At 41.9% G+C, this 13,870-nt stretch overlaps 1 protein-coding gene across 2 annotated transcripts in view; it reads left to right on the top strand.

Moving 5' to 3' along the window:
- The window catches only part of TXNRD1 (thioredoxin reductase 1), a 98,105-nt gene that overhangs the window by 70,255 nt on the left and 13,980 nt on the right, over positions 1 to 13,870 (top strand). For both annotated transcript variants that reach the window (XM_070756275.1, XM_070756274.1), the window contains 4 exons: positions 3,487 to 3,712; positions 7,499 to 7,591; positions 10,905 to 10,981; positions 13,629 to 13,785. In XM_070756275.1, coding sequence (XP_070612376.1) covers positions 3,487 to 3,712; positions 7,499 to 7,591; positions 10,905 to 10,981; positions 13,629 to 13,785 — 553 coding nt within the window. The remainder of the gene's footprint in view (positions 1 to 3,486; positions 3,713 to 7,498; positions 7,592 to 10,904; positions 10,982 to 13,628; positions 13,786 to 13,870) is intronic.

Raw genomic sequence — 13,870 nt, 5'->3', positions numbered from 1 at the left:
TAAATGAAAACTTGATGTGCTCACCTTTGAAAAGGCAAAGGAGATGGCTAGGCTGCAGTTCAGAGTATACAACCTATGGTGAACCTATGGCATGGGTACCACAGGTGACACGTGGAGCCATATCTGCTGGCACGTGAGCTGTTGCCCTAGCTCAGCTCCAATGCGCATGTGTTGCTGGCCAGCTGATTTTTGGCTCACACAGAGGCTCTGGGAGGGCATTTTTGGCTTCCAGAGAGCCTCCGGGGGGATGGGGAAGGGTGTTTTTGCCATCCTCCGGCTCCAGGGAAGCCTTTGGAGCCTGGGGAGGGGGAAACACAAGCCTACTGGGCCCATCAGAAGTTGGGGAACAGGCCGTTTCTGGCCTCTAGAGGGCATCCGGAGGGCGGAGGAAGTTGTTTTCGCCCTTCCTAGGCATTGAATTATGGGTATGCGCACTTGTGCATGCACAATAGTGCGTGCCCACATTCTTTCAGCACCTGAAGGAAAAAAGGTTAATGGCCTGTGGGACCCACGTAGCTTTCCTGTCCCATTTTGGTGATCTCGAGGTTAAAATTGCTGAAATTCAAAGGTGAGCATCAAATTGCAATTTAAAAAGTTTCTAAAAGGTTTTTAAAAGGCAGGTTCTAAAATTGTTGATCTAGATCAGTGTTTCTCAACCTTGATAACTTTCAAACTAGTGGATTTCAATCCCAAAACTCCCCAGGCGGCTAGGCTAGCTGGAAAACTAGCAATTGAAGTTCATGCATCTGAAAGTTGTCATGGTTGAGAAACATTGATCTACACCTTGATAAAAACAGACCGTTTCTATCCCTCTGCTGAAGACATTTCCCCAGGCTCTATGATGTTACAGGGAGATAAACAACAATCGCCAAATAAAGAGATAGTTAGAAAACAGGGCTCTTACCGATGTTCATAGAAAGCTGTTAAGTTTTGAACAAGAGCAGTAGTGCCAGAAAAATAACATTTTTCTTTCTGTTAGCACAACATTTTTGCTGTAACATTTTTTTTTCTGAGCGCAAAGTTATATGGAACATTTGTCTATGTAAAATGCAACAGCAAATCATCCAGTTTGATTGTCTTTGGAAATATATTTCTTGAAATTATTCAAAGATTCTATCAAATGTCATTGGAAAATATTCAGCATAGAAATGAACTTGGAGAAGGAAGTCTCTTTGATCAGTTTTATCCCTGGAAGGATAAGCCATCTGTCTGTTGACTTCAAAATCTTCTGGGAATAAAATTTCCCACCTGACCCTTCAGGCCGGCAGAAAACTTTGATGAAAGAAAAGGCAACTCTTCAGTTGTTGAATGGCAATTCCTGTATCTATGACTTTAGACCTGGTTCAAAGGGGTAAAACTCTAGAAAATGTCCAGAGATACTTTACTAGAAGAGCCCTCCACTCCTCCACTCGCAACCCTACGCAACTAGATTTACAATCCTAGGTTTAGAAAGCTTAGAACTATGTCATTTTAAACACAACCTAAGTATAGCCCATAAAATCATCTGCTACAACCTCCTTCCTGTCAACGACTACTTCAGCTTCAACCACAACAACACACGAGCACACAACAGATACAAACTTAAAGTAAACCGCTCTAAACTCGACTGCCGGAAATACGACTTTAGTAACTGAGTAGTTGATGCATGGAACTCACTACTGGACTCTCTATTATCATCACCTAACCCCCAAAACTTTACCCTTAGGTTATCCACTATTGATCTCTCCTGATTCCTAAGAGGTCAGTAGGGGGCATGCATATCTTTCTATACCACCAATATGTGACAAAACAAATAGATAAATAAAATAATTGAAATTTGCAGTTCAAACAGGAAGATAATAACCTTATTTTAATTCCTGAATCCTCTATGTCAGAGGTTGTCAAACTCAATTTCATTGAGGGTCTCATCAGGGTTGTGTTTGACCTCATGGGTGAGGGCCTTGCCAGGGTGGGTATGTCCAGCTCGACATTATTTGTGTCAGGAGGACACAAGTACTCGGGAGCACTCAGGTACTCAGCACCTGAGTACTCTGCCAGTGAAAAGAGAGGTCCATTTTCACTGGCAGAGGATTGCAGGAAACCATCACAACCGAAAACGGAAGTTGGGAGCTAGGCACGACCCTCCCGAGCTTCATTTTTGCTGGCAGGGGCATCGCGGGCTGGTTCTTTCCCGTTTCCAGGGTGGCCCTGCAGGCCAGATCTAAGCATCCCGTGGGCCGTATCTGGAGAACATAGAACCCTGCTCTATATTATATAGCAGTGACAGCGAACCTATGGCACAGGTGCCACAGATGGCCTGCAGAGCCATATCTGCTGGTCCACAAGCCATTGCCCTAGCTCAGCTCCAACGTACATGTGCATGCCGTCCAGTTGATTTTTGGCTCACAGAAAGGTTATGGGAGGACGTTTTCAGCTTACAGAGGGCCTCTGAGGAAATGGGGGAGGGCTCCAGGGAAACCTCTACAGCAGTGATGGCAAACCTATGGCACCGGTGTCACAGGTGGCACGCGGAGCCATGCTGGCAGGCGAATCTTTGTCCTACCTCAGCTCCAACGTGCATGTGTGTCACGGCAGCTGACTTTCAGCTGGCACAGAGGTTCTTGCAGGGTGTTTTTGGCTTCCAGAGAGCCTCCATGGGGATGGGGGAGGGCGTTTTTAATCTCCCCTGGCTCCAGGGAAGCCTTTGGAGCCTGGGGAGGGCGAAACACAAGCCTACTAGGCCCACCAGAAGCTGGGAAACAGGCCATTTCCAGCCTCCAGGGGGCTGTTTTCATCCTTCCCAGGCAATGAATTATGGCTGGGGGCACTTGCACATGCGCAATAGCACACACCTGCTCTCTTTCGTCACCCAAGTAAAAAAGATTTGCCATCCCTGCTCTAGAGGCTGGGGAGAGAGGAAAACGGGCCTACTGGGTCTACTAGAAGTTGGGAAATGGGTCTACTGGGCCCACCAGAAGTTTAGAAACAGGCCATTTCTGGTCTCCAGAGGGCTTCCAGTGAGAGGGGGAGGCCGTTTTGACCCTCCCCAGGCATTGAATTATGGGTGTGGGCACTCACGCATGTGTTATGGGTCTAGCGCACCCACTTTCGGCACCCATGGGAAAAAAGGTTCACTATCACTGTTATATAGAAATTTCCCATCTCTCATCATAATGTGCTTTTACAGTAGTACCTCTAGATACGAGCTGCTCCACATGCGAGTATTCCAAGTTACGAGCCGCGACGCGAGTGAAATTTCTGTTCGACACCTGAGCTCAAATTCGGATACGAGCCGAGCTTCCACTAGGTGGCGCAAGAATCTCCTTGCTTCCAGTTATCTCGGGGCGAAAAACAAAGTCTAAAGGCATTCGTTCGAGATGCGAGTTGATCGACTTACGAGCTCGGGTCTGGAACGAATTAAACACGTATGTCGACGTACCACTGTATTCCCTTGGATACATGGACTTAATATTTTTGTCTAATTTAATTTCTGTATATATTTTGCAGTGATGACCTCTTCTCCCTGCCTTACTGCCCAGGGAAGACATTGGTGGTTGGAGCGTCTTACGTGGCTCTTGAATGTGCAGGATTCCTTGCTGGGCTTGGTTTAGATGTGACTGTCATGGTGCGTTCCATTCTCCTGAGAGGCTTTGATCAGGATATGGCAAATAAAATAGGAGAGCATATGGAAGAGCATGGCATAAAGTTCATTAAACAATACGTACCCACTAAGGTAAGACTTGCCAAAAAGAAGTAATTTTAAAAGTGGCTTTCATAGCAACATGCTTTGTGGTTCACATTCCTTCCTCCGAAAACTTCAAAATTGCTTGTGGCTTTCACAGTTTCTTTTATAAGTCACAAAGGTTTTAAACCAGAGAGCAGCAATATTTTGGAGGACAGAGTATTCGTGTTTTAAATATATAATTAATGTCAGCCTTAGGACTGCATGGGGTGTGTTTGATGTCGTACTGATTTCACTGGAAATCAAACTTGTTTTTCAGGAGTTGAAGGGCTTTTAGTAGTAGTGGATGTTTTTTTGCTGCTCATGCTTAGCACACCCATTTTTTTTGCACCTAACAGCTTGCATTTGCAATGGGAAAAAAATAGTGTTGAAAATCAGATATTTCAATCTGTGGTTCCTCTAAAGGCTTCAATTTGGTGCCTGAGTCCATGTGGAATCCGTGGAGTGACAATACAATACAATACATATTGTAGAACATCAGAAGTTATCTTTTACTAAGTTAAACTATTATCTACTTCTCTTATTGCCAGTAGCTCACTCCTAATCCAGGGATTAACCCTTGACTACTCAATGACCTTTGTGCTTTAATCATAGCTAGAGGTATAACAAGCAGGAAGAGGGAGATTGCGATCCTGCTGTATAGAGCACTGGTGAGACCACATTTGGAATACTGTATTCAGTTCTGGAGACTTCACCTACAATAAGATATTGATAAAATTGAATTGGGTCCAAAGTCGGGCTACAAAAATGGTGGAAGGTCTTAAGCATAACATTTATCAGGAAAGACTTAATGAACTCAATAGAAAGGGAACACAAGAACAAGGGGGCACAATCTGAGGTTAGTTGGGGGAAAGATCAGAAGCAACATGAGAAAATATTATTTTACTGAAAGAGTAGTAGATGCTTGGAACAAACTTCCAGCAGACGTAGTTGGTAAATCCACAGTAACTGAATTTAAACATGCCTGGGATAAACATATATCCATTCTAAGATAAAATACAGCAAATAGTATAAGGGCAGACTAGATGGACTAGGTGGCTTTTTTCTGCCATCAATCTTCTATGTTTCTATTCTTTGATGTGTCTTTGAGATGCTTTTTCTCCCATCAGGGCTGAACACTTAAAGAGTGACAAGTTAAGAACACTGCAATTACTTTTTCCCAATATCCATCATATGTAGATTTTCTCATGATGATATGAGTAGCTAGATGTGTTAAGCCACTGGTGGCAGACATAAATCCCAGGTGGCTTATTATATTCTTAGGCAGAAATCTGTGGAATGTTACAGATACCAAAGAATACATGTTTAAATTACATTTTTCTCAAAGTTTGCCTTTGAGATGTCATGGAAGCCAATTTGATACAGAGGTTGGTGTTTCAGAATAGGCAGGGAAAGTTCTCAATTCAAGACGCAAATGAACCATAAAGCTCAGAATGTTGGGCCATTGTCTATCTCATGCCTGCCTACATTAGGAGTTGGTTTTGAGGATAAACATAAACAAGTAACTGAAAATACACTTTCTTAAGGGACAGAAGAGGCTACAAATATAACAAATAAATATCAAATAATGGTGGTTGTTCAGCCAATAACACAGACCAATGTAATAAAGGTATAAATATTATTCACAATGTATACAATATCATTAATATTACACACTAACCATAATACAATCCATAGACCTTTGTTTAGCACACAGCAATACCATTTAGCATACAGCAAGTACATAGAACAATATTTAGCACAAAGCAATATAGTATATTATTAGCACACAGCAATATCTTATATTATTAATACACAGCAGTATTAGCACACAGCAAGTACACTTACCGTTTAGCACACAGCAATATATTCTCTTATTAACACACAGCAATACCATTTAGCACACAGCAATGTCTTAGCACACATGGTATATCTTAGCATACATCAGTATTAAACACACAATAATACCTTAGCACACAGATTAGCATATAGCAATACCTTAGCACACAGCAAAACCTAGCACACAGCTATACTTTTATTATTTATTTATTTGTTTATTTTGTCCAATACACAATGAGTGTTTTAGTGGGTATATATCTATATACACATAGTAAAATACATGTTGAAGATTATAGAGGAGATACTCATAGTAAAATATATCTAAGAAAGAATGGAAAAGAAGATATAGTAATAGAACACATCAATGAAAGAATAGAAGGAGAGATATAGGAATAGAAGAAAGGAATAGGAGATATAGGAGAGCAATAGGACAGGGGACGGAAGGCACTCTAGTGCACTTGTACTCGCCCCTTACTGACCTCTTAGGAATCTGGAGAGGTCAACCGTAGATAATCTAAGGGTAAAGTGTTGGGGGTTTGGGGATGACACTATGGAGTCCGGTAATGAGCTCCACGCTTCGACAACTCGGTTACTGAAGTCATATTTTTTACAGTCAAGTTTGGAGCGGTTAATATTAAGTTTAAATCTGTTGTGTGCTCAATACAATACAATACAATGCAGCAGAAGGCAATACACCTGTCTCCCTTATATGGCTAATTGCAGCCAAGCTCTTAAAGTAACCTTATTGCAGCCTAGCCCTTAGGGCAACACTATACTACTTCATCCAAACACACACTGCTGGCTAATCCATATATTGACAACCCAACCAGTGCAGTACATAGTACTGACAGAAACATCTGAATAGACCAGTATTAAAAAGTTTCTTGGTGGACTAGGAATGGGAAATTGATGAGAACTAAGATTTTAAAAGGCTAGTCTACCTTTTTGCCAGAGACATGGCTGACCCCCCCTGTGCCTAGGCAAGTTTTAAGGAGCCATAGATTGAAGTAGTCACACGAACAGTATTACTAGATTCAAAATTGGTTTCCTTTGTGTTCAAACTGCTGGTTTCTTTGGAGGGAAACACCAGCAGAAAGAAAAATATGTAAACCCATTGCAGGAAATTTCTTGAAACATGATCATAACTGCTGAAGCAAAAACTTCAGAGGAGAAGGATTTAGGGATAGTGATTTCTGACAGTCTCAAAATGGGTGAACAGTGCAGTCAGGCGGTAGGGAAAGCAAGTAGGATGCTTGGCTGCATAGCTAGAGGTATAACAAGCAGGAAGAGGGAGATTATGATCCCGCTATTTAGAGTGCTGGTGAGACCACATTTGGAATACGGTGTTCAGTTCTGGAGACCTCACCTACAAAAAGATATTGACAAAATTGAACGGGTGCAAAGACGGGCTACAAGAATGGTGGAAGGCCTTAAGCATAAAACATATCAGGAAAGACTTAATGAACTCAATCTGTATAGTCTGGAGGACAGAAGGAAAAGGGGGGACATGATCGAAACATTTAAATATATTAAAGGGTTAAATAAGGTCCAGGAGGGAAGTGTTTTTAATAGGAAAGTGAACACAAGAACAAGGGGACACAATCTGAAGTTAGTTGGGGGAAAGATTAAAATCAACATGAGAAAATATTATTTTACTGAAAGAGTAGTAGATCCTTGGAACAAACTTCCAGCAGACGTGGTAGATAAATCCACAGTAACTGAATTTAAACATGCCTGGGATAAACATATATCCATCCTAAGACAAAATACAGAAAATAGTATAAGGGCAGATTAGATGGACCAGGAGGTCTTTTTCTGCCGTCAGACTTCTATGTTTCTGTGTTTCTTTAAGTTGCAAGATAATAACTAAAATGCAAACCCACAGAAGAAACGCTTGTGATTAAAGTTTATCACTATCTCCTACTTGAAGACAACATTTAATTTATAAAAATATTGCAGATTGAACAGATTAAAGAAGGAACTCCTGGACTGCTAAAGGTTACAGCTCAGGCTACCCAGAGCTCTGAAATAATTGAAGGAGAATATAACACAGTAAGTGCATCGCATTTGTTACTTTAGTTTCAGTTAAACTGCGTAGAATGTCTCTGAGCAGAATTGGCAAAGGAGTGAAGGACAAGATGCTTCCTCAGTCAATGCCATGAAGGCTTCAATCGTATGGGTGAAGGATAGATTCTATCAAAATGTTGAGGACCACAAACTACAGTAGAACCCCGACTTACGAGACTAATTGGTTCCGGAAGGAGGCTCGTAAGTCAGAACGCTCGTATGACGAAACATTGTTTCCCATAGGAAACAATGTAAAGTCAATTAATCCGTGCAACAACAAAAAAACCCGCTGCCGCCAAACGCGGAAGTTAGCGTTCAGAGACAGCTGCGAAGCGGCGCGCGTGTTTTAAAAGGTTGCAGCCGGCCTGGGGGGCTCGGGGGCTTCCCCCCGAGCCCCCCAGGCCGGCTCTGACGTTTTAAAACACGCACGCCGCTTTGCAGCTGTCTTCTGAAGCCCAACGCGGAAGTTAGCGTTCAGAGACAGCTGCGAAGCGGCGCGCGTGTTTTAAAAGGTTGCAGCCGGCCTGGGGGGCTCGGGGGCTTCCCCCCGAGCCCCCCAGGCCGGCTCTGACGTTTTAAAACACGCACGCCGCTTTGCAGCTGTCTTCTGAAGCCAAACGCGGAAGTTAGCGTTCAGAGACAGCTGCGAAGCGGCGCGCGTGTTTTAAAAGGTTGCAGCCGGCCTGGGGGGCTCGGGGGCTTCCCCCCGAGCCCCCCAGGCCGGCTCTGACGTTTTAAAACACGTGCGCCGCTTTGCAGCTGTCTTCTGAAGCCCAACGCGGAAGTTAGCGTTCCGGCTTCAGGAGACAGCTGCGAAGCGGCGCGCGTGTTTTAAAAGGTTGCAGCCGGCCTGGGGGGCTTGCCAGCACCCCCCCCAGCCCCCCAGGCCGGCTGCAACCTTTTAAAACACGCGGGATACGAGCGCCAAGGAGCTGTCTCCTGAAGCCGAGACAGCTCCTTGGCGCTCGTATCCCGAATGTGAGCTTGGGAGGCGAACAAAAATGTCGCTCCCCTCCCAGCTCTTATCTCGAGTAGCTCGTAAGTAGAGCTGCTCATATGTCGAGGTTCCACTGTAATTTAAAAGGATGCATGTATTGATCTTCCATCAGTGAACAGTCACAAAACTCAGGGACAGCTGCTGGCTTTTAAAGGTTCAAGATCTGCTCCCTGAGTTGATTGTCTAGAACAGTGATGGTGAACCTATGGCGTAAGTGCCACAGGTGGCATGGGGAGCCATATTTGCTGGCACTTGAGCCGTTGCCCTAGCATAGCTCCACATGCATATGTGCTGGCCAGCTGATTTTTGGCTCATACAGAGACACTGTGAGGATGTTTTTGGCTTCCAGAGAGCCTCCAGGGGGATGGGGGAGAGGTTTATTACCCTCCCCTGGCTCCAGGGAAGCCTTTGGAGCCTTCAATTAAACTTCAGAAGAAAAGGATTTAGGGGTAGTGATTTCTGACAGTCTCAAAATGGGTGAACAGTGCAGTCAGGCGGTAGGGAAAGCAAGTAGGTTGCTTGGCTGCATAGCTAGAGGTATAACAAGCAGGAAGAGGGAGATTGTGATCCCCTTATATAGAGCGCTGGTGAGACCACATTTGGAATACTGTGTTCAGTTCTGGAGACCTCACCTCCAAAAAGATATTGACAAAATTGAACGGGTCCAAAGACAGGCTGCAAGAATGGTGGAAGGTCTTAAGCATAAAACGTATCAGGAAAGACTTAATGAACTCAGTCTGTATAGTCGGGAGGACAGAAGCAAAGGGGGGACATGATCGAAACATTTAAATTCCTGTGGGTCATTGGAGAGCCGGTCACAAAGGGAGCTCAAGCCACTGTCCATCCACCCCCGATGCTGCCATTTGGGTTCTTTTACCCTCTATGCATGGCACAAGGATTCTGTGCATGTGCAGAGGCTAAAAGAACCCAAATGGTGGCCTCCAAGCAGGTCTTGCTCCCTTTACGATCGACTCTCTGACAACCCAGAAGCATGAGCAAACCAGGAAGATTTCTCCCGTTTCATGGCTATGAATGGGTCTGGATTTTGTAATATTTTTATATCACTTTGGATATAGTGATGGTGGAATTCTTTCCTTTGGTCTTTTGATTGTACAAATGTGGTTTATCTAACTATGTTCTTTAAAAAAATTTTTTTAGAAAAGTTTATTGAAAATATACACATTAAAATAAGACAATACATAATACATACTTATTTGATTTTGTTGTTTATACAAAAAGTCTTAAGGAGGATAAAACAAAACAGAAAAAAAACACAGCAAAACATATAACATTTCCCCCCCTCCCCAAACTGTTACCTAGACCGTTCTTACACAATTATTATCTAACTATTTTCATATCTTTCCAGCCCCATAACAATAAGAAATTGAAATCCCACAATACTGATAGCAGAATGATGTTAAGGCCTCAAAAAAATCCAGTATAAAGGACAAATAAAATCTTAGAGATATAACTTGCTCAACTATGCAGTGTAATGTATTTCAGTGTTTTTCAACCAGTGTGCCGCGGCACACTAGTGTGCCGTGGAACATGGTCAGGTGTGCCGCAAGAGGGGAAAGAGAAAGAGAGAAAGAGAAAGAAAGAAAGCAAGAGAGAGAGAGAGAAAAACAGAGAGAGAGAGAAAGAAAGGGGGAGAGAGAAATTGAAAAAAAGCACGAAAGAGATAGAGAAAAAGAGAAAGAAAGCAAGAGAGAGAAAGAAAGCAAGAGAGGGAGAGAAAGAGTGAGACAGAAGAAGAGGAAGGGAGAGAGAGAAATGAGAGAAAAAAGAGAAATTAGAAAATGATTGAGGCAGAGAATGTGAGGAAAGAGAGAAACAAAAGAGAGAGAAGTGACTCTTGATTTAAAGCATATGATAAAAAGCACCCAAAGAATAAGAGAGGGAAAGCCTCCCAGCCCTCACCTGTTTTTGGAAATGGTTCAAGAGTGTGTATACACACACACACACACACACACACACACAAGGGGGGATAATATGTATAATATGTACTTTCTTAGAGTGTCATTTTGTGTCATTCTGGTTGGTGGTGTGCCCCAGGATTTTGTAAATGTAAAAAATGTGCCGCGGCTCAAAAAAGGTTGAAAATCACTGATCTATTTCACCCTAGTGCTTGATCATAAAATTGTGACGTTAAAGCGATTGCCTATTAATATAAATGGAAACAGCTATGCTGTGTACATTTTTCACAACCTAATTTTGTCATGTCCTATTGAGGATTCACAAAAAATCCTCATAAACCTCCTAGGATAAATGGACTTAAATTAAAATATTGCTATTCTTCAGGTGTTGCTAGCAATAGGAAGAGATGCCTGCACAAAAAAAATTGGCCTGCAGAAAGTCGGAGTGCGGATCAATGAAAAGTAAGGCTAAACTCCTTGTCTGTTTCTTATAATATGTCTCTTTCTTGTAGCATCTATCTTGAAGTCATTATGCATATAATTTTTCAAGGAAACATATATTTCTTTTCTGAAATATAATTTCAGCAGCCAGAATGACACCGTAATTACAGCTTCTTATTACTGGATGTGCCAAAAGGGCAAACCTAGCAATAATTAAAATGCTAATGATTAACATTCTGCTTTGCGTTATCTCACCTTGCCAGATGTATCGGGCAAAGAAAACCCTGAGCAATACTTTTTATTTTGTTCTATTTTCTTAGTGCTTTTGATAGGGTGCAGAGCTTTTTTTTTAGTAGTTATATAGGAGGAAAAACATGAAAAATACACCTTTTCCTTTGCAGCATTGTAATAATTATAGCCCTTCTCAGCATACATTTAAGACCAGAGGTGTGTTCGGACTGATTTGTCCAAACCACAGGGGTAGGCAAAGTTGGCTCTTCTATGACTTGTGGACTTCAATTCCCAGAATCCCTGAGCCATGCTAGCTCAGGAATTCTGGGAGTTGAAGTCCACATATCTTAGAAGAGCCAACTTTGCCTATCCCTGGTCCAAACTGATAAGAACCTGCTGGTGATGTCACAATGATGCTTATGACCGGTTATGACATCACGGAACCAGTTTAGTGCCAATCTGTGGGCGCCGCCATCTTTTTATTTTATTGGAATTTTTTTAAAAAAAATTTGTTCTGAGCATGTGCAGAAGTTGAGTTTCGGGCACTATGCATGCAGTCGCCATCTTGTTTTCAGCTTTTTTTTTTAAATGAATTTTTTGCCATGCGGTGAATTGACAGCGAATCGGTAGTAAGGTAAGTTGTTTGAAATGAGGGGCTACATCAATTTATTTATTTATTATATTTATATGTCGCTCGTTCCAAAGCAGACTCAGAGCAGCTAACAAGTGGGATAAATACAATAATAAAAAATTACAATCAAAATACATAATAAAATCAGTGATGTAATAAAACAATAAAATAATATCCTAAAAAGAACCATACACACACTCTAATTCCAGATCTGTCTCTGGGGGCAGTTGATTCCATAGGGTTCCACAGAGAAGACTCTTCCCCGAGGCCCCACCAACCAACATTGCTTGGTGGACGGGACCTGTAGAAGCCAACTCTGAGGTCGGAGGTAGTCCCATTAATAGTCTGGCTCTGAGCCATTTAGGGCTTTAAATGTAATAACCAACACCTTGAATTGGGCTTGGAGGCCAACTGGCAACCAATGCAGTTCGCGCCGTAGAGTAATACGGGCATACCTGGTGCATTTTGCACCAGCTGAAGTCGCCAAACAATTTAATGAATCAATTATTTAATAAATGTGAGTGCTAAAGTGCAAAAAAGTTCACATAGCCTTGTGGAATCTTAATGCATAGATTACATGTAGCCTGTCTATTATGTCTCAATGGTATACAGGATTCCCAGAAAACTCTAATTGAAATAGTGGTTCAGATATAGTCGCGTTTAATTTCAATGAGTCTTGTTTGCCCATCTTATGAGACCATATATATTATAAGTATCACATTGCTTATAGGAAGCATTCTTCTCTTGAATTTTGCTCCATCCAGTGGCATCTGCAGGAAGTGGTCAAAATAGGCAAGTGATTGTTGTGTCATCATGATGCTGATGCTGCCCCTTCTATGTGTATATTATACATTTAATAAAAGTGGCGAGGCTTGCATTGTGATACTATGTTCACTTTGTTGCCTAATTTTAAATGCACCTAAACATCCGTGGATGCTTCAGTTAATGCTCTAAACAATAACTGCAGGTACCTTTAGTATTTCAGGTAGGAGAATCAGTAACAGCCTGGTTTCTTTGAATTTGAAAAACATGCTTTTCTGAGCCATGGTGGCACAGTGGTTGGAATGCAGTACTGCAGGATGCTTCCGCTATCTGCTGACTGCCTGCAATTTGGCAGTTCAAATCTCACTGGCTCAAGGTTGACTCAGCCTTCTATCCTTCCAAGGTCAGTAAAATGCCAGAACCAGTGAAGAGTAGCACTTAAGGGGGATTCATACAGGGATATGATGCAAGAAACTGAATTTTTGTTTTGTTTGTTCAAATCACCATTTTTTCTCTACGAGTGTTTCTCTCCAAAGTGCATGTTATGGCTCCTTTTTAATGAGGTTATGATTCGAATAGAATAAAATAGAATAGAATTAGGAGTAGAATAGAATAGAATAGTAGTAGAGTAGAATAGAATAGAATAGAATAGTAGTAGAATAGAGTAGAATAGAATAGAAGTAGAATAGAGTAGAGTAGAATAGAATAGAATAGTAGTAGAGTAGAATAGAATAGGAGTAGAATAGAGTAGAGTAGAATAGAATAGAATAGGAGAAGCATGATTTGAACACACAAGGAATTTGTCTTGTTGCACATGCTCTCTCATTGTACATAAAAGATTTATAAAATTTATAAAATTTGTCAAGAATCATAAGGTACAATATTTAATGATAGTCCAGGTACAAATAAGCAATCAAATCATATTAGGAACTAGTCAATATAAATTGTAAGGATTTGTTTATTTTAATCTGTATCCAAAGCCTTGCACATGGGTCATCATCTGGTGTTTTTTTCCCCTCTCTCTCTCATCCAATCAATTTCTAGTACAGGAAAGATCCCTGTGAATGACAGGGAGCAAACAAATGTGCCTTACATCTATGCTATTGGAGATGTCCTGGAAGGCAAACCAGAACTCACCCCGGTGGCAATTCAAGCGGGTCGGCTGTTGGTGAGGCGGCTTTATGCTGGAGCATACACAAAGGTAAGCCAGTGCTTATACTAATGGTTGTAAAAGCAAGGGTTTTGAAATTAAAAATACATTTTTGTTTTAAGTTGATGCACATGCA

The sequence above is a fragment of the Erythrolamprus reginae genome, chromosome 6 (genome assembly GCF_031021105.1).
Source record: "Erythrolamprus reginae isolate rEryReg1 chromosome 6, rEryReg1.hap1, whole genome shotgun sequence".
NCBI lineage: Eukaryota > Metazoa > Chordata > Lepidosauria > Squamata > Dipsadidae > Erythrolamprus > Erythrolamprus reginae.
This window is presented reverse-complemented; position numbering and strand designations above follow the sequence as displayed.